General features: G+C 47.1%; 2 protein-coding genes across 14 annotated transcripts in view; one reads left to right on the forward strand and one right to left on the reverse strand.

Annotated features, from left to right (window-relative positions):
- EXTL3 (exostosin like glycosyltransferase 3) overlaps positions 1-5,344 on the forward strand; it is a 104,286-nt gene extending 98,942 nt beyond the window's left edge. For all 11 annotated transcript variants that reach the window (XM_015859679.2, XM_015859685.2, XM_015859687.2 and 8 more), the window contains 3 exons: positions 644-788; positions 1,612-1,740; positions 2,747-5,344. In XM_015859679.2, the coding sequence (XP_015715165.1) occupies positions 644-788; positions 1,612-1,740; positions 2,747-2,956 (484 nt within the window). In that variant the 3' untranslated portion in view covers positions 2,957-5,344. The remainder of the gene's footprint in view (positions 1-643; positions 789-1,611; positions 1,741-2,746) is intronic.
- Positions 5,345-6,067: 723 nt separating this feature from the next.
- INTS9 (integrator complex subunit 9) overlaps positions 6,068-19,771 on the reverse strand; it is a 65,320-nt gene continuing 51,616 nt past the window's right edge. The window contains exons 16-18 of one of the 3 annotated variants that reach the window (XM_015859692.2): positions 10,718-10,816; positions 8,535-8,672; positions 6,068-8,041 (exon numbers count right to left, since the gene is read on the reverse strand). In XM_015859692.2, coding sequence (XP_015715178.1) covers positions 7,865-8,041; positions 8,535-8,672; positions 10,718-10,816 — 414 coding nt within the window. In that variant the 3' untranslated portion in view covers positions 6,068-7,864. Of the gene's footprint in view, positions 8,042-8,534; positions 8,673-10,717; positions 10,817-18,841; positions 19,496-19,771 lie in introns of those variants that run through there. The other 2 variants (XM_015859691.2, XM_032443450.1) reach the window with 2 other exon arrangements.

Here is a 19,771-nt window from a genome sequence, read left to right on the forward strand (position 1 = left end):
GTTGTCTTTGCTGTACGGAGGAAGAAACAGCTGCTGGGAGATAAACACTGGCTTTCCCTGCCTCTTTCTCTGCCTTTTCATCTGAGATCATAGCTTTCCATGCTCTGTGTAGTTCAGAAATGAATTATGGACTATCAGCCCCTATTCTTAGTTTTCTTTTAAACACGCAGCACAACCCTTTTAGTGAGACAAAGCAACTTGAAGAGAACCACCATGAGAAGCCCAACAGTGCTGCTCTGCACTCACAGCTGCGTGTGGCAGAGCTGAGTAATGGATGCCCTGCTTCACACTCAACATTGAGAACAGGAGAAGCTCAACAAATTCTGTGTCCCTGTCAAAGCCATGATTTCTGCATCCAGCCCCTTCCTGCAGTACAGTGTGGCACTACTCCATCAGCTCACGAAGGACCCATGTGCAAAGTAGTTGCACATTTTCACAATGATTATTCTTCTTGTCAAGCAGCCAGCCATTACCAAGCTTAAATGCTCACGTTTCCATCACGTGCAGCCCTTCCTTGGAGATGTTGGTGTTGAGGCCACAGTCCTACCCTGTGTGTGTGGCTGGGATCAGCCAGAGCTGTGCTGACCTCCAGATGTGCTGCCCAGGTTGGTGTCTGATGGAAAACCTCTGTTTCTGTTTGCAGTGTCTGGAGGGAGGCCAGGGACCGCATCGTTGGCTTCCCAGGGCGCTACCACGCGTGGGACATCCCCCATCAGTCCTGGCTCTACAACTCCAACTACTCTTGTGAGCTCTCGATGGTGCTCACTGGTGCTGCCTTCTTCCATAAGGTGAGATATCATGGGATCACAGAATATCCCAAGTTGGAAGGAGCCCATAAAGATCATCAAGCCCACAGTTGCTCCTCCACAGTCAGCTTGGTGCTTTCCCTTCCTTCCCTGACTAAAAGGAGCTCATGTGGTTGTGGGGCATTTAATTGTAAAGAACAAACTGCAGCGCACTGCTCCTTTTCCCTGGCTCCTTCCAAACAGAAGCTCTAACAAAACATATCCACTGCCCGGAGGCACATAACAGCAAAACACTGATTCTGCAAGCTAGAAACACCCAGATGCCCCCTCATTTGTGGTCGCGGGGATGGGCTGATGGTTGGGTTAGATGATCTTAGTGGTCTTTCCAGCCTTAATGAGCCTATGAATGGGAGGTGTGATTCGGATTCCCTGTGTCATATTTAAAGCTTGAGTCTCCCAGAGCTCTTCTGTGGGAGCTGATAACGACCTTTCTGTAGTGCCTTTAGTATTACAGAGTCCAAGCGCTGCAATGTGCAGCTGCAGGGCAAGTCATGTTCTTTTGTAGCTGCCTGGTGTGCAGAGCTTGTGGGAGGTGGGTAGTTTGTGTTGGGAGGGAACAGTGCAGCTCTGTGGCACGTGTTCCTTCCACGAGAAAGCCAATAGGTGGCAAGTGGGCCTTTAGAAACAGACAGGCTCTTTTCCTACAGGGGTTGTCCTGAGCTGTCTCAGCAAGGTGGGAAGGTAATCCACCTGCTGCTGGGGAAGCACTGCACAGCAGCAAAGACAGCAGGAGCTGAGGGGGCTGGGGCAGCACTCGCTGCTTGGGGCCTCCTGAGCATTGTTAGAACTTTCTTTTCCCTGCCAGTACTACGCCTACCTGTACTCCTACGTGATGCCGCAGGCCATCCGCGACATGGTGGATGAGTACATCAACTGCGAGGACATCGCCATGAACTTCTTGGTTTCACACCTCACAAGGAAACCTCCCATCAAGGTAAGGCACCAGGCAGGGCTTGGGTGATTTGATGGATGTCTTAAATGTGCAGCGGTGTGTGGAGCGCAGCTTGGAGGCTGCTTGACTTGGGAAATCCAGCTGCTGCCCTCCCTCACCACGCTGTGACTGCAGTGCATCTCCAAAGGGCTGTGCTGTGAGCGTGACCTGCTGGGAGCTGCTAACACGTCCCTTCTGTCCCCAGGGAGGTGCAGTGTGTGTTCAAAAAGGTGTGAAAGCTCAATACAGCCCTTAGAAGCAGCCACTGTGACAAGCAGGATAAGGAGGGGTTCAACTCACACTGCAGCTCAGAGCAGAGGGTTTCTGGGTGAGCAGAGGCCCTGCAGGGCAGCTGAGTCCCAAAAGCCAAATGTCCTGCTTCTGTGGTGTACAGCACAAGTAGGAGTTATTTCCTCACTGGTTTTGTGTAGCGTTGTGGAGGCATTTGGGCTCACGGGAGGCTGTTGGTGCAAACACTGCGGCCCAGCTGAAGTCTCTCTGCCCCATCGTGACAAAAAACTGTCACAGTTCTGAGCATGAATTTCAGATGCATATCAGTCTTCTCTATGGCTGCTGGCAGTGCTTATACAGCCCCACATGTGTCTCGCCGTCACAGGCTGCCTGCCCTGGAGATGGGCCTGGGCCATGAATGTGACAGGTGGGCTCTTCTGCGTGGTGCTCTTCCCATCTGGAGCTGCTGTAAAGGGGAGGTTGTGGAGCTCAGTGCCCAATTTGAGAGAATCTGACCCAAATCAGGGGGCACTGCAGTGGGATGGCCACGTCCAGACCAGTGATGGTGTTGAGCAGCTCCTGAAAGCTGGAGCCCCCTCGAAACATCTCCCTCTGGGTGCCTGAAGCATGAGGTGAATTACTCACTCTAAAAATCCACCTGCGGTTCTGCAGCACTGAAACAAATTCATTTTTAAGGTCTCTTAAACCCCAAGCAATGAGAAAGTCAGCAGGAGCCGCTTGTTGTTCCCTTTCTAAGGCTCTGTCCCTCCCTTCACAGGTGACCTCCCGCTGGACTTTCCGCTGCCCTGGCTGCCCCCAGGCGCTTTCACACGACGACTCTCACTTCCACGAGCGGCACAAGTGCATCAATTTCTTTGTCAAGGTGTACGGGTACATGCCCCTGCTCTACACACAGTTCCGAGTGGACTCGGTCCTCTTCAAGACCCGCCTGCCCCACGACAAGACAAAATGCTTCAAATTCATCTAAAAGCAGGAGGGAGCAGAGCACCCCCAGCTACCGAACTCCATCTGGAGGTGGGTGAGGCAGAGGGGGGCTCTGCAGCCGGGCTTCGATGCTTGACGCCTCCTGCCATGGACTCCGTCCTCCTCCCACGGAGCACGAGGGACATCAGGGATCTCATGGTTCTGTAAAGATGCTCCCTAGGATCGTACACTGAGGAATGGAGCGTTGGCTAGTGGATCTGCCCCTTTACTAGCCAAGGGCGACCATTCTTTTTAATTATAATTATTGTTATTTAAAATGAAAGTGTTTTAGATTTGCCGCGTGAGGCTTTTCTTTTTTCCCTACCCCGTTTTCCCCTCTTGATCCAACACAGCGAGGCCGGCTCGGAGCTGCTGGGCTGCACAGGTTTCTCCCCACATCGAGGCAGTTCAGGTGACCTTGCTGGCCGCATCCCTTCCCACCCGTCTCACACACTGTCTCATCTCACAGCCACAACCGAGGACTCCAGCTTTCATCCATCCAGGAGCACATTGCTGCTGGGCTCACTGTGTGCATCCATCCCAAGAGGGGTGAATGAGGAAGAAGTTGGTCCCATTGGGTCTGTACTTGGCTCCCAGCAGCAGGCCAGGTGCTGCAGTCACTGTGGTCTTATTTGTGGTGCTCTGTGCTGCAGCCATAGGGAAACCAAGCTGCCCCGTGTGCTCCCAGCTGGCCTGCTGGTGTTGCTGGAATGGGAGGTGAGGAATCAGTCAATTGGAGATCATTTAATGCTTCACAGGGTGGGGAAAGGAGATGGGCATCCTCCTTTGTGCCGGCCAAGCAGTGCCAAAGCAAAGCACCAGCGCTGGGGTCCCACGCTGTATCATCCCCATTGCAAAGCCACATGTGTGCCCAGGGTGGATTTACCTGCCTTAAACCCTCGTCCTTCCTGCACACACACGTGGCTCTGGGCTGCGTTTGAAGGTTAATCCCACAAAGACCTTCCATTCATGTGGGCTGGGGAGCATAACTGGGGTTGTGGTCACCGAGCCGGGTTTGGAGCTGGTTCCTCCCCTGCCCAGCAGATGCCATCAGCTCGATGCACTGCTCTGCTTGGCTGCGGTCCTGTGGGAGGAGGAAGGACATGGCTGCTCTCCTGAACGTACCTTCAGCAGCACCACAGAGCGCAGGGAAATAATGAGAGAGGCGTCCAGTTCTCTGTGTGTTGTTTCTCCTTTCTGTTTTAACATCAGGTGCTGGAAACAGAGCACGAAGGTTCAGTCCCTTTAAATAGAGGACTGGAACATGGGCGGCAGCCAGGGTGGGGGCAGCTGTGGATTGCACTTTATATAAATAGAGATACACACTTCCCATCAGCTTATTTTCAGAAGTCTTATGGGGAAATGTTCTTATTTTGGTGAGACTGTAACATATGGAGCTTGGGAGATGCGGACATGACGTGAAGTGTTTGTGTTGCCATTTGCATTGCGGGGTCTGGTAGCTGAGCCTCTGGCAGTGGGCAGACACCCACCTGTACCCAAAACCCAGACCTGTGCAGGCCCTCAGTCCCAAGGCTGGGTGGGCTCTTCCTTTCCATCATGGCTTCTCATTCACAGGCCAGAAGAAACAGTGATGGAAAGTCACGTTGTTCTTCCAAGCTCTCAGCGCTCTCATCCCTTACTCAGCCTGTTGGCTTTTTTGGACGTGCCTGGCGCCATGGTTGTTATGGGGCGCCTGTGGGGTGGGATCGAGCTGCAGGGTGGTTTTCTGTTTGCTGAACCCCAAAGGGATTTGGGGTGAGGGTGGCTGGGTGCTGGTGGCAAGGAGGGACGGGGCCATGGGGCCGTGCAGGGCTGTCTGCATCCCCACCCTCAGTCTGCTGTTGCTAGGAAGATTGCCCTGCTCTGCCCAGCAGGCACCAGGACCCTTCCAGAGCACGGACCTGTGATTCATGCCCAACCTTCTGCTCCCGTGACATACCGCAGGCTTCCCTTGTTGTAGGGGAGGAGAGAGGGAACCCTGAGAACATCCTGGCCCTTGCCACTGTCCCCATCATCCTCATGACCAGCATCTCTGCAGCGGGTTTTGTGACGGTCCCAGGGTAATGCTGAAGCTCAGGTCGGGTTGTGGGGCTCATCCCAGTGAGGGTCCCTCGGTGGCTGCTCCTTTCCCAAGGGGGGGCTTCTTCCCTTTTTGGATGTTTCTGCTGCTTCATCCCAGGCCTGAGGCTGCAGCTGGGTGTGCACTGAGGTTCTGTCCCGTTCACTGTAAATAGCATCGCCAGTGGTGCCGCCCTGCCCTGTGCCAGCTGCCCCGCGGGCACCGGGTTCAAAGAAGAATGGAGGAAAAAAGGAACAGTCCTTCGACACGAGCACAATATTCATATGTTGAGTTTTTTGTAAAAGGATCCAATAAATGGAGAGTTTAACTTGAGCGTGGCTCCGTGCTTTGCTGGGGGCTGTGAGAAAAGGTTTGGGACTGGGATGGGATGCACAGCAACTACTTCTTTTTGGGGCACCCCAAAACCAACATCTCCCAGCCCTGCCTTTCCCTGGGCAGAGCCATGAATGGGCTCACAATGGACTGCAGGTGCTGGGCTGCATGTGATGGGTAAATGGGGACCATTCCACATGGCTTAGCTTCCCCAGGATAAGCCCAGTGCAAATGGACAAAACCAAAGCCCCATTTCATGCCCTTGGTTCATCCTGCCAATGTCCCTGAGGAAGGGACACTGACGTGGCCTTGGGGCTGACCCATGAACATGGGCACGGTGTGGGAGACAGCAAGCCTGGAATGTAATCACTTGCTCCAGCTGTTTTTATTAAGGCTCTTATTAATAGAATAAAAGCATAACATACTTCTTTCCACCTCAGAGTATCTGCTACTGCATTGAAGTCACATGTGCACAGGGCTGTGGCACAACAAACATCACACTGTGGGCAGGATGTTTCCCTCCTGGAAGGAAGGTGATACCAAACCCTTTGCTGCCGTCTGCCCATTAAAGCGTGACTCTGGTTAAAATGTATTTGGCATCCATCTAATCCCAGCCCCTCCATTCGCATCCCTCCCAGGCTGCCATGGTTACCTCTGCAGCGCTGACCCAGCCATGAGAAATGCCATTTATTTCTCTTCCTCTGTGCGGAACGAACAAGAGACGGTTTTGTGAGTTTAATTAAAACCTTTCACTAAAGGATCCCTCTGGTATGTTTAATTTTCCAGCAGACACAACCCGGCTGGTTCTAAGAAAGAAACAAACTGTTTTTCAGATGCTGGACTGGAGCAGTGAGATGTTCTGCCCAAAACAAGAGTTAAAACATGAACACTTGAACACTTCCCCATTGAATAATCCTTATACAGGTTGAATTGCGAGGTGAGATATGCCCAATTCCTTTATTCTATTTGCTACTGATGATAAAGAAGCTGAACCACCACAGACGCTGGAAAGTCTCATTGGGATTCACGCTTCTGCAACCAGGTTTTTACCTCCCTAAGGACATCGCTGCTCTCAGGCCCCTGATACACACACAGCCACGATACAGGTGTACAACCAATCAAGCAGGAGCCCTTAACGTGTAGGAAATATGATGTGCAAACTGCAACAGCAAACAGTTTATATTACAGAGCTGTTCTCCCACCGCCTTCATCTCCCCAAGGCTGTAAACTGGTGCTGCCTTATTTTATAGATATGTATATTTACACACTTGCGGATGTGGACCGGGCGAGGAGATGCTTTTATAAACCACTGAATGCTGCTTCTCCTCGCCATTCTTACTATGCTTTTTATTTTTAACACCAAATAAATACAAAACAATCCCATTAAAAAGGAAAAAAGAAAGAAGAAAACAGCAGTAAATCCAAGGAATCGATCAGCTACTTCTAAAAGCAGTGCTGTTAAACTAAGTTCAGGCTCCAAATACACAACATAGAAAGGGAAAAGCCCCCCTGGGTCTGCAGTACGGATGGCTTTGTATAAAGGGCTGCTGGAATTTCAACCAACGTGGGGGCTGAAAGATTTTGGGGAGGTAGAAATGAGAGGCACTTAAATCTCAACATGTTTTTCATGAGCAGGGGGAGCTGATCTGCTTTAATGTACTTCAGAAAGTCTCCTGTCCCAGGTGGGCTTCTGAGCGCCAGATTGGTGCTGCTTGGCCTCATGCACCGAATGGACACCCCTTAGATGGGAATGGGGTTGTCTCAGCACCGAGACAACAGACAAATAGGGCACAAAAGGGCACCTAGTCATTCTGCTTGCAATTGCAATCCCTCACGTTGGTGCTTCTCCCACTTGATGGTGGAGGAACGCAGCATCTTGGTGGGCAAATGTGGTCCTTGGAGGTGAGGTGAACATCAGTGAACAATTTGAAGTGCCAAAGCTTCACCAGACTCCCTCTGCTCTTGCAGGGAATGAACGGGCTCTGGGCGCTCTGAAGCTATTGGCCATGCCCAGCAGAGCCCCCTTTTTCTATCCTTGTTTTTATGATCTCTGTGTTTCCAGCTCCCCCAGCCCCTTTGTACCACACCCAGGGGAACACACACAGCACTGAAGACATGACGGGGAGAAAAAACAACATCTGAGGCCACTGTTCCAATGTTCTCGCAGAGTTTTGTTGTATAAAGGGCTGGGGAACACGCTGCTGACTGCATCACACAGAGAATATCTGCGCCTGTGTGTGGCTTCACCCCCACCTTGTAAATACACACCCAATTTATTTACTCTGCAATCTGTATCTCCTTTAAGATCCCAGAAAGGAATTTTACAGCACAGGAATCCCCTCTGAAGTATATCAAAACTGGCTAAAAATTAAATAAAATATATATATCTAGATATTAAAAAATACTTCTTTGCTTCTGAACGAAGAACTGGTGGTTTCTGGTCTCTGAATTAAGAAATCCTCTCTCTTTGGGGTCACCCTCTAACAGCTCTTTGCTCTGAGGGCTCTCCCTGCCCATGGGCTAAAACTTCTGCAGGAATTTGAGAACCAGGTCACGCAGCTTCACCCTGAGAGGTTCGTCGTTGTCGCAGATGATGTGTGTGGAGTCCTCCTCGATCTGAATGAGGGTTTCTGCCTCCTGGAGGAGCACGATGTGGCCCTTGGCTGTGTCTTCCACCTTCACGTCACTGAAGCCGTGCTGGATATAGCAGTGGGGAGGGAGTAAAAGAGAGAGATGTTACAGCAACGTAAGTAACACTTAACCTGGGCTCTACAGAGCAGCAATGTGCAATGCCTGTGAGTTCAGCCACCAGAACCCTGTCCTGCAGCTCTCCAGCAAGTCTCTCCATCATAAGGTGATGGAACCTGTGATCCCTGGGGTCCCTTCCAACCCAAACCATTCTATGAGTCTACAATTCTGTGCCTGGAGGCTTTTCTCCTTAAGCCAGGCTTTCCAGAGGAAACCAGGAGGAAACGACTGACACGAAGCACTTACACCAAGCCATTTCCACAGGGAAATATTTCCTCTGCTCTCACTGCAGGGATACAGACTGTGGCAATACTTTGACGGCTCATTAGCCTCCCTCTATTTCAAGCCACACTAAAATGATTTCCCTCTCTGCTAGTAAAGGAGCAGATTTCTCAGCTCTAGAGAACCCCTTGAACCTGGCTTGCCACCAAAGACTTATTACCTTCTCGAGTGTCTGCACAAACTGGTCCACAGGAATGGAGCCACTCAGCAACGGCTTCAGAGCTTTACACTCCGGCACGTCGTCACTCACTCGTTTTCTCTTCTTGCTGGTGGGGGGTTGTGGTGGTTTTGGAGGGAGCTAATGGACAAAAAGGCACAGGATAATGCAGTGAATTACATCAGCGTATTGTAATTTAGATGGAGTAACAGGCACATGAGAGAGAGAAGATGTGGATGCCCCATCAATGGAGGTGTTCGAGGTCAGGTTGGATGGGGCCCTGATCTGGTGCCTGATGTAGTGGGTGGCAGCCCTGTCCATGGCAGGAGGGCTGGAATGAGATGATCTTTATGCTCCCTTCTCACCCAAACCATCCTATGATTCTATGAAAATCACAGACTAAAAGCTGCTGTGCTGGGGAACAGGCAAATTCAGAGCAAAGCAGCTACTTGGAGAATGAGGAAAATGGGTTAATTCTCACTGGCCTTGGAAAAATGAGACATTAGGAAAAAACAACTGAATTCAGACAGGCACAAGAGATGCTGCATTGCCTGAAAAATCACTGCAGTGTGATGTGGGAATGACTTTGAGGTTCCTCAGGAAGCGATCTGCTTTAACTCATCCCTGAGAGACTCCTCTGTTAACAGAGAGATTGGGGGGGGGGGGAGGGAAGATAACCTGGCACTGTGTGCTGCTGTGCATGCAGGCATGGAGTCTTCTTACTTAACTGAGCACTGATCATTCTGTGGAGATGAGAAATAGATTCCTGAATAGGAGCAGTGAGGAAATGACTTTGTAAGATAAGTCCACGTGTTATGTTAGTTATGTCGAGGATGTATCAGCACTTGGCTTTCCCAGTGACCCAACAACTCAGTCCTTGGGAAAAAGGTGATAGAAAAACTTTCTCTATAATGTTGGCAAGATCATCTGCCAAAGAAGTGTCTGTACACCACAGTGAATCTGCCTGAGGCAGCCCTGGTGCCTTTGCTGTGCTCTGAACACTTCAGGTGACAGACTGGGCTCCTCTCAACTCCACATCTCTCCCATTGTGCAGCACCACGTCTGAACCTGCTGTTGCGATTTCCATCTGCTTCTTTCAGCAGGAAAGGAAGGGTGTTTTTCAGCCCTGGGAAAGAAACGCTGCCTGCTCAGGCTCTGGTTCCACAGACAGGGAGTCACTGCACAAGAACAACCACTTACCCTGAAGTCTGATGAACCGAGGTGCAGGCAGGATGTTATTTAGGCACCAGTCACTGGCATGGCTCTGTGCTGATCGATGGAGGTTTTTGGAGCCTGTCAGCACAGGTTCTGTAACTCCGAGAGCTCTCAGGCTCAGACGCTGCTTACCTGAAGTGTGTGCCTACCTCTAAGTTAATTTGGCATCAGGAATCAGAGAATCATAGAATCATGGAATTGCTCAGGTTGGAAAAGACCACTAAAATCATCCAGTCCAACCACCACCTGACCATCCCACCCTAACCAACAACCCTCTGCTAAATCACGTCCCTGAGCACCACATCCAAAATGCTTTTGAACACATCCAGGGATGGTGACTCAGCCCTGGGCGAATGAACAGAACATAAAGGAGAAAGTATTAAAAGTGACCGGGCATCTCCTGCTCAACAGCTCCACCAGGCACCATCCTCCTGTACAGCACTAATGCCAGGAACTGCAGTAGCAGCGTAAAGGAGATAGCAGAAAAAGAGGGATTTTCTCCTCACTTAATCTTTGGAGTTCACTCCAAAGGATGTGCTATCTGATTCCTGGGGAACAGGGCAACTTAAAGGACACAGACCCTTCAAGTGTCTAATCTTTCAGATCATCCTTCCTATCTGACCCTCAGCTCTAAGTCTGTGAGAAGCTGAGCGATGCTGATGCTGGTGTACAGGTTATGGAAGACAGCAGCCATGATCTGTAGCCTCTCTTCATGAATAATCTCACTTCCCCTTTTATCTTAGCTGGGCACACGGCCAATGGAAATAGGGTAGGGAGATTTATATGCACCACACTCTCTCCCTCCAAGTGTAATTCCTCACTTGCACATGCCAGGACAAAGCATCTGACAAGAATGCTGCTCTAGTGAGGGAAGTGTTGTTAGAAGGGTTGTCTCGTGAGAACAGCTGGGGCCCCAGATGGCAGGAAACCCTGTGCAAGGAGATTTGTCTCCCTCTCCCATTATACCGTACCTGCAGAACATGCTTGTTGTCTTTAGTATGCAACATGGCAGAAACTGTTGCTAAGGAAATACCAGGCTTAATCTCCAAGGGCACAAGCGAATCTGCAAGCTAAAGCAAAAGAAGGATTTTATTCAGCGAGTGATAATCTCAGAACTTGTATGAATCCAGCTGCGATTTAAATTGGCAGGAGGATATTTTTAAACACGGACTAATGAACTGTAAACACAAACCCACTGGTACAAAGATCGAGGGCTGCTCTTACCTGGTTATCCCTCCTTCTGGATCTCAAGTTACTGAATGTTATCAGAGCAACGAGGGGCTTTCAGCAACTAGGGCGAGTCTCCCACAACAAGGCAATTAGAGAGAAACCTCATTTAAATAGACATCAACTGCTTTATTAATAATTCTGAGCAGTAGAACTCAATCCAACTCAGCAGCATTTGTTAGTTCTGTTACCTCAATGTACAACATTACTCAGAGCAGTTTCCTTTCAGCTCCTCAGTGCTGCAGCGTTCAGGCTGCACAACAGTTGGAAGAAGAGTTTGTCCTAAAAACATACCGGCTCTGTTGACTGGTTTGATAGTTTTCCCTACAGCACTGCATAAGAACTCTTCCACTGCCTTCTATATAAAGAAAATTCAGGCTTTGGGTTGTCAATGGCAGCCTTCCAAGATCCTCAGCACTGAGGGGGCTGGCAGTGCATGTGGAGTGGGCAGGATGGCACCTATAGAGATATGCAGAAGTTGGGCAGCTGGGCAGCACCTCTTCCAGTCATTCTTCCTAAGGAACTCTGCAGAAAATGGTGTTCATGAACATGGAAAATGATGTTCTTTTCTTGGAAGGCCTTGTAGTTGAATACTCAGTGGATACCGTGTGCCCTGTAGTGCTGGCTATGCAGCCAGGATCTAGTCCTAAACAAACAGTTATCAATCTGCAGGGCCAGCAGCCCAAGCAGTTTCCAAGCATCGCTCCCAGTGAAGCATGCTCCTATTCTCTGCAGACCTAAAGGCAAAGACAACCGAAGCGTGCTCTGTGTCTCTGAGGAAACACTGCAGGTGCCTCACGAAACAAAAATGGTTAAGTTGGCTCACACTTACACCACTTGGGTGGGAGGACTTTTCAGTTGTGAAGACAGTTAACAAGCAAAGAGTGTTGGCTATTCTCCCCAAACCCCCCAGTCCATCATCCTACCTCTTGCAGAAAGAGCCTCTACAAGAGACTTTTTGAGAGCACCTCCCTAAAATAGAGCAGCTTAGAATCAAAGGCCTCTTTTGGCCCTGAAATACTTCAGTATTAACATCTATGCACATCTGAACCACACGGTTAGTAAAGCAGCGACACTTTAACAGTCAAAAAGACAGTAAGACAGACATCCAATTTTATCTCCTCTAAGCCACTGCCTCATCTCACAGCCCTCTCCATGTTGTGGCCAATCCCTTTGTTATAGAAATTCACTGACCCAAACCAAAAAGGTCATTTAATCACTCCCAGCCATTCACCTACTAACACCAGGCAGCGCTGCTGTGCTCCTTTCAACTGATCTCAAATCACAGACCTCTTCCAAAACGCTGGATTAAAGAAACCTTTTTCAGAGAGATAGCAAATCTTGTCTGCGTTCCAAGCAGTGGTAACTCCACCAATTCCTCTTGCAAGCTGTTCCAAACTTTAATTTTCCTTGCATCCAGGAAACCATGTCTTATTTCAAGGTTGAATTTGTCCAACTTTCAGTAGCTGGCTCTTGTTATGCCGTTGTCTGTAAGACTGAAAAGCCCCCCACTATGCAGGAATAAGTGCTTCTTCATTGCAGCCATCACAAGTCTGATGCCACATACTGGCATCGGGAAAGTCACGAAAGCAGAGCTGCATGGCGCTGAGCACTAACAGCACATTAATCAGTCCATGCATATGGATGAGCACTTGGACTGCCTTCAGATAAACTCGTGCGTTATGTGTATTACATGTTTCAATTTTTACATTATCTCCTGTTAAGCAAAGATTAAAGCAGAGACAAACCAAAAAGCACAAGTCAATAACACTCACTTGTAAGAAACTGCAAGTGTTGGTCACGAGTTGATCATGAACCTTGGACAGCCAAGGTAAGTTCTCCATGACCAGAGCTCCCCATCTACATCCCGACAGGAAAAACACATTCTTACCATAAACTGCACCTGAAACTTTCCTGTAGGATTACATTACCCACAAGGAAATGAGATCTGATGTGTATTACATGAGACTGAAGACTGCAGCTGGCCAAAGTACGGTTGTTTATACGGAAGGACCACGCACGCAGACCAGGTCACACTCTGAAGTCTCTACTAAAACCTTCCTCAAGGACACCTCCCCCTGGACTGCTGTGCAGGCACCATCTTTGGTCACCAGCTGAAGTCTCCCAACGGCAACGAAGAGGCAACAACGACTGATGACTGGATGTGAAACTCCTACTGTTAAAAACAAATTGAGGCTGAATAGCTGGGAGAGATGAGATGGATCTTCACCCTCCAGAACTACAGTGAAGGGAAATCAGCAGGAACAGCGTTACCAGTAATTAGAATCCCTGCAAGTTTTAAGACTTGAAATGCACCGATGTGTGCAATAGATTATAGCACGCACATTTAGAAAGGGGCACAGCTGATTCTTTTTACGTCAGCATTAAATGAGCTATTTACCAGTTCTGCTCTGCATCAGAAGCAGCACCAAGAGTTGCAACTCTGGATCGAAACAGACAAAGACATGAAATAGAGCTGTGATACCACTGGGTGGGACAGACACATTATAAACTCAGTACCCTGCAAATCTTTGGCCTTTGTTCTTATAAAAGAATAAAGTTGTCATATGTTCCTTGGCTGCAGTTTGCCCCTCACGACGCTCTGGGCAGGGCACTACATAGAACTGTGGATTCCTACAACAACCCTAAGATGGAGAAAGTTAAAGAAAAGGTATCAACTACTGGGCTGGTGCTGTAACTTCTCAAGGGCCAGTATCCAGCTTTTACTTATGATCTCATTACAGAACAAAGAGAGTGTTCAGTACTTTGCAGAGGGACCCTTCACTGGAAAGGAAGATGAGGCTTTCATAGAGGGAGAGTTGGGTGACCTCAAGAATTCAACTCAGAAAACCAAGATGAAACTCAGTAGCATGAAACGCAAGGCTGTGGTCAAGGCTAATGCAGGGAATTTTGGTTGTGAGCTGTCAGCTGCTGGAAATGACAGAGGTGAAGGGTCCACATTTATTAATGCATCCCAAGAGAACAGAGTCACAGGAGTGACACAGTCATGAAAAAGCAAAAAGCACCTCAGCATTATCAGGTAATATCAGGTAATTCTAACAAGGATGAGCTTTTGTTATTATATTGGACACAGCAAGATCTCATCTGAACTACTTGTAAATTTCAGGTAATTTAAGCTCAAGCAAGATATACCAAAAAATAGATCAGGACAGGAGAAACTGCTCAGTAAGAAGAAACTAAATGATATCAGTTTGTTTAGCCTGGTTAAGAGAAAATCCAAAAGAAATCCAAAAGCAGAATTTGATTATTGCACATACACACTACAGGGAAAACACCAACAAAAGAGAAAATCCATTTATGCTAAAACATGATGTTGACAGTAAGTAAGTGTAGACCAGCCATGAATATGTGTAGGCTTAGAAATTAGAATGTTTTTAGCCAGCAGAGACTGTGGAGTTTTGAATAGCATTCTAGTGGGAACAGCAGGGGCACAAGTGTTCATAATTGGAAGCTGGTGCCTGCCTTTTCATGAGGCACATCTTAAATACTATTAAGAACTGTTGTTGGGCTCTGGCCACATATCCCATGAAGGTACATGGAAAAATCCTTCCAAGGAAAGAAAAAAGCATGGTCTTCATGTTGTCATTCTGTCTTATTTGGAAGGCAGTGTCAGGAAAGGAAGACAATCTACCTCGCCTCCTACCTTTCTGCCTTTTCTTATCCCTTCACGACTGAAGTGCCAGAAGCTCTGCTGTCAAATCACTTGAAACCAGACAGAGAAATGCACAAGAGATTACACTGTGGGCCAGCGTATCACACAGACTCAGCCTTGATTTTGTACCATCTGCTAAACCAGGCAGAGACTGAGTGCAGGAAGTCTGCAAGTATCAGATCCTGCAGAGGAAACAAACAGATACCTGGTTTTACACATGCACCAAAGGGGAAAGGTCTAGAGATTTAAATATACCTGTGAACCAGCAAGCACATTAAACAGGGCAACATGCATGCTGTAAGCCACAGGGCAGCAGAACAGAAATTACTTGGGGAATCTTTCTAACGAGACTTAAAGAAACAAGGGCATTTCCAACAAAGAAGAGCAAACATCCTACAACTAATAGCACATCTATGTAATAATTAGTGGGTTATCAGCATCATGTCTTGTTGAGGTTTCTGCCTCAGATCTTATGCGATTCGAGTGCTTTAAATGAGGTGACTGGGTTGCTAAACTAACCTGAACCCTTTCCATCCCTGTGGGTATGCGACAGATCTCTGCAGCACATTGTAAAGTCTCATTAACCTCAGTGAATGAAGGATCATGCCATAAATACATAAAGTTGTTGATATTGTTTGCACAAGTCTCTATCTTAGATTTAGTCTTCCATAGAGTCAAAATCTGGTAGAGAAATAAAGTGAAGCTGAAGGGATATTCCTGTGTGCTTGAACAATCAAACAAGCCCCCTCCTTTTCCACGTACAAAGACGAGGCAGTTCTCTATCTCTGCTTATTGCACTTATGCACTATTGGAAAGTCCCACTAATGGATCACGACTCCAGATCAACATGATGAACCCAACTCCCAGGCCACAGAGACAAAAACAGAAAGACACAGACCAACCATTGGGAAACAATCCTGGGTGGGATTGTGGGTATAAAATGTCACAGCATAATGGCTAACCTCCAGCTTTTTGCTTATGCTGCACCAAAAGACAGTTTTAAGGAGGCATTTAAAAAGTATAATGAAGTAGATTTATGGCTGTTTAATGAAGCTCTTCATCAGTATGCTGCATAGGCTGGAAGCAGGCAGGAAACAATTGTCTGAGGCACTTACAAAAGGACAGTAGAAGCTGGAAATATCAGAAGAAGAAATTAGCCCCAAACATGAATGAAAAATGACATGTAGGCAAGCAAGGATGCAAAATACCTTCAAAGCAAAGGTAAGTAGCTTATAGATGCAAAAGATGAGTCATCTGAAAGATATAAAAGGGCATCAATCAAAACACTTACAATATAGTAACCAGTTTGTAGGTCAGAATGTGACATTGTTGAAGATTATTGGAAAAAAAGAGGAGAGTACCTCATTAAAAAAGACTGTTACATTACAGCCAGACATCAAAAATGCAGAAACAAACCTAGATATTAATGTGGGCAGGCAAAACCAGGTTGGGAGTAGAAAAGCAGATTTGAGTTTCATTTGATCTAAATAAAACGCTCTGTAGATGAGGGAAAAAGATGCAGTAAAAACAAACAAAAACAAACCAAGGAAATGAGGGATAACATTCAAAGCACATTTACTTATGTTAAGTGAGACTACAGCATCCTTATACAAGTAGGAAAAGCTGGGGGAAAAGGAATGGAGAGGTCAGGAGACTTGATAAAGCGAGGCCATCAAAACAAGTTGAGGCTTTGCAAAAAGCCAGAAATCAAAGTTTTAAGCGCCTGGAACAGGAAGTTGGAGACGTAAGATGGAAGCCATGCGCCTGGAACAGGAAGATGGAAGCCATGCTTTCACCACTCATTCTCTTAAATAGGAATTGGCCAGATCGTGTGTGGAAAGAGAAGGCAGGACAGCAGGAGACGGAATGAAAGCTACATAACCACAATGGGCTGCCAAGCGCCTGTTTTCTCTGCAATAGTTCCATGTAATTTCACTTCATGTTGGAATGTGCGTTGCACATTCACTCTCCTGTGCTGGCCTGAAGAACTTGCAAATAGGATGTTTTAAAAACACAGCCCTCACTGAAGACAGTCTGCTGCTGAAATCAAGTGATCCGCACCATTGTTCAGCTCTAATTAACCTGGAGGCATGTTATTTGCTCAAACACTACTGCTTAATTTATCTGTTTGCTCCAGAAGGTGTTTTCTATTTTCCCATCGCTCTCCCATAAACAGACAATACCCACCAATTGCCAGGAAGCAGTCTTTTTCTAAAAAAAAATATTTTTTAAAGTGAAAAGCAAATGCTAAGAAGAACGAATTAGTTAAAGTGTAAAGGCTTCTGTAACACCTCTGAGAGCCATTTCAGCCTGGTGCCTTGGGACTGTTAAAACCACTCTCTAAACAAAAGCTGCTCTGAAAGTAAATCTCATTAACACGCAGCAGCCCTGCTTTGACCCGACTGCTCTTTGGTGAAGTCACTGAAACACAGACAAGCTCCAGCCCTATCAGTAGATTTACAGGAGTCTGGAAGGCCAGAATCTGAACCACTGAAATAGCTCTGGTAAGGAAATTTCACACTACCGCGCTGTCGGTCTGCAGTGACTGAAACCATGCTGAGCCAACTGTTTGGTTTGCTCTAAAAACTGAGTCTTAGGCTTGAGTGCATCTCCATTTCTGAAAAAGGACTGTGGATGTTAGGAGAGGGCCCTGGTCAGCACTTCCACTTTTGGCTTCGATGTTTATGACAAATAACAAACCTTCACAGTATTTGCTGGGAGCCCTGATGTGTCATTTCCAGCTGCCACCTAAGCCTTCACAACCTCAGAGCTGGTGGCAGTCCACATGAAACAGATGCCCTTTCCTTGCAGTGGAGAAAATCTATGTATTCAGGCACCCTTAAAGAGGTTTTCCTGGATGAAACTACAGAAAAAAGAACTTAAAGCAGTAAATACTCTCCATTAGGAAACTTCATTGATCATATTTGCAACCTTGTCTTGCACAACCTGCCCAGCAAATAGGGAAGTTACAGCTAACTTTTTTTGCCACCACTATACAAACCCTGCCTGAAAGTAACAGCCGACCTATATCAGCCTCTAAAAACCAATATCCTAATGATCCCACTGCACAAAGGGACCGACAAACAGGGCCTTTCTGCTGGGAGAGAAAATGAGGCAAGCCTAGCACATGGCACAAAATATTATTCAGGAGGTAGGAATGTACCGCTGTTTGTTTAGGTGGTAAGCATCAAAGATAAAGCAGGCAATGAAAATAGACATCCTTCTCCTTCTCTTATTAACTTGAAAATCACCAATCCTTTAGGACTGACTGCTGCATAGAATAGGAGAGATTATGTAGTTAAACTTCCCAGCAGTTTTCAGCTATGCTGCTGAGATTGAGACCAAAATGAGAAAGGGTGGGAGACAACATGCCAACCCTCCTCTGCCTTATCACCTCACTGCAGGTCAAGCTGGAAGCAAAAATCAGCCTCAAACAGGGCTGTCATGAACACCTGCTGAAAAAAAGATTGTTCAGGTACAGTCTGTGATCACCACAAATTCGGCATGACTGCTCCTCTAACAAGTTCCCTTGGAAAGAATGACCAAGATCTCTTTTTGAGGATGATCTGCATACCTCAGTGCTAGGGAATGGTATCCTATCAGCAGCCCTGAATCACTGTCTTGCACTCATCACAAACATTCTAACTCTCAAAGAACACCCCAAGAGAAGGAAGTACTTCCCTTCCCTTCCACTGTGCCCCAGTGTGGCAAGACAACAGCCTTCTGATCTATTTTTGTATCATCTTAACCTTTTCAGGAGAGCCATTATACACCAAGCAGCTTGTTGCACTGAGTTGAAAAGACCAGCTTTGGAACCCAGGGAGAATACCTGGATGTGGAAAATCACAAGAGATGTTTCCACTCCCTGAGTGGACAGATAGCTTTGAAACTAGGACTCCTGCATGAATGTATATTTGACAGAGGAGAAAAGAGGCAGTTTCTGTCAATATTCTTACATATGTATCTTTCTGCTTGAACACTCTGAGTTAAAGTGAATGCAGTAGAAACTGCTTTGCTTTTCTGCAGGCTTTCTGATAACCATTCCCAACTTGGTGAATACCACACTGTCTACCATGCACCCTCCCTCCGATATCCCAGCAGTTTTGGGAAATGCTATTATTTCCATGTGCCATTTTTACTACAGTCTGTAGAAAGAATCCTTTCACTTCAGAGAGATGGCATATAACAGCCAATGGAGATCTGGAGTTGAGAAATTGAAGGCATGTTCTTACTGGTGCCAAATCCACAAAGCCTGCTAAGCCTCAAGTGCAAGGGATCTTGCTGCAAACAGCCAGCCCAGCAAAAGAACCACTGACTCATTTTCTGATGCACTTTAGCCCCATGAGCATAGCAGTGCCTTTGGACTAATAAACTCTGCCCAGAAACTCTGCAGTACTCAGTGCCTTTGTGCTCACCCTTTCCACTTTCAGTTGCATTTTATATTTAGACTTGTGCAAATCATCAAGGAGGTCTCCAACAGAGCACAAAAGCCATGCACAAGCCTAGCTATGATTGAGACAACCCTCTCCTCTATTAAGAATATCACAATGCATGAGAGTTGGCAAATACTCATTTGTAGCATATGTGCAGATTTGCATTCTGTTTGCAAGAGAAGCTGGTATCCATCCTCTTCACAGGGCTGACAAGGGATAGGCTCACATACAAAGCCTCACTCACAACCTCAGAGTTTAAGGAAAAAACCATGGCTTCAGAGGAAGCAAACCAGCAGGTAGGCTGCATGCTGGCTCTCTGATGAAAAGCACGCTTGTATATTCAATATCCAGAGGGCAGTAACACCTTCTTGGTAAATGCCACTGTCAGCTTTGATCCAAGGACGCCTTTGTGCTGACTGCATTGTTAAAAAAATATATTTAATATCATATCTGCTAGAATATGGATCACTCTTTGTATTACGAGCACATTTGTATAAAATGTATGGGCTTAATAAATTATTAATGAATGGTGCAGCCATAAACAGTCCACATTATAGATGGCTACAAGCAACTCATTACCTGTCGGACTTCAGGAGTCCATAGGAATTAACCATTTATTGAAATTGTTCTAACACAAATGAGCCGTTTTACTGCAGTGTCTTTAACATTCCGCTGAATACTGCTCCTGAAGG

The sequence above is a fragment of the Coturnix japonica genome, chromosome 3, assembly GCF_001577835.2.
Source record: "Coturnix japonica isolate 7356 chromosome 3, Coturnix japonica 2.1, whole genome shotgun sequence".
NCBI lineage: Eukaryota > Metazoa > Chordata > Aves > Galliformes > Phasianidae > Coturnix > Coturnix japonica.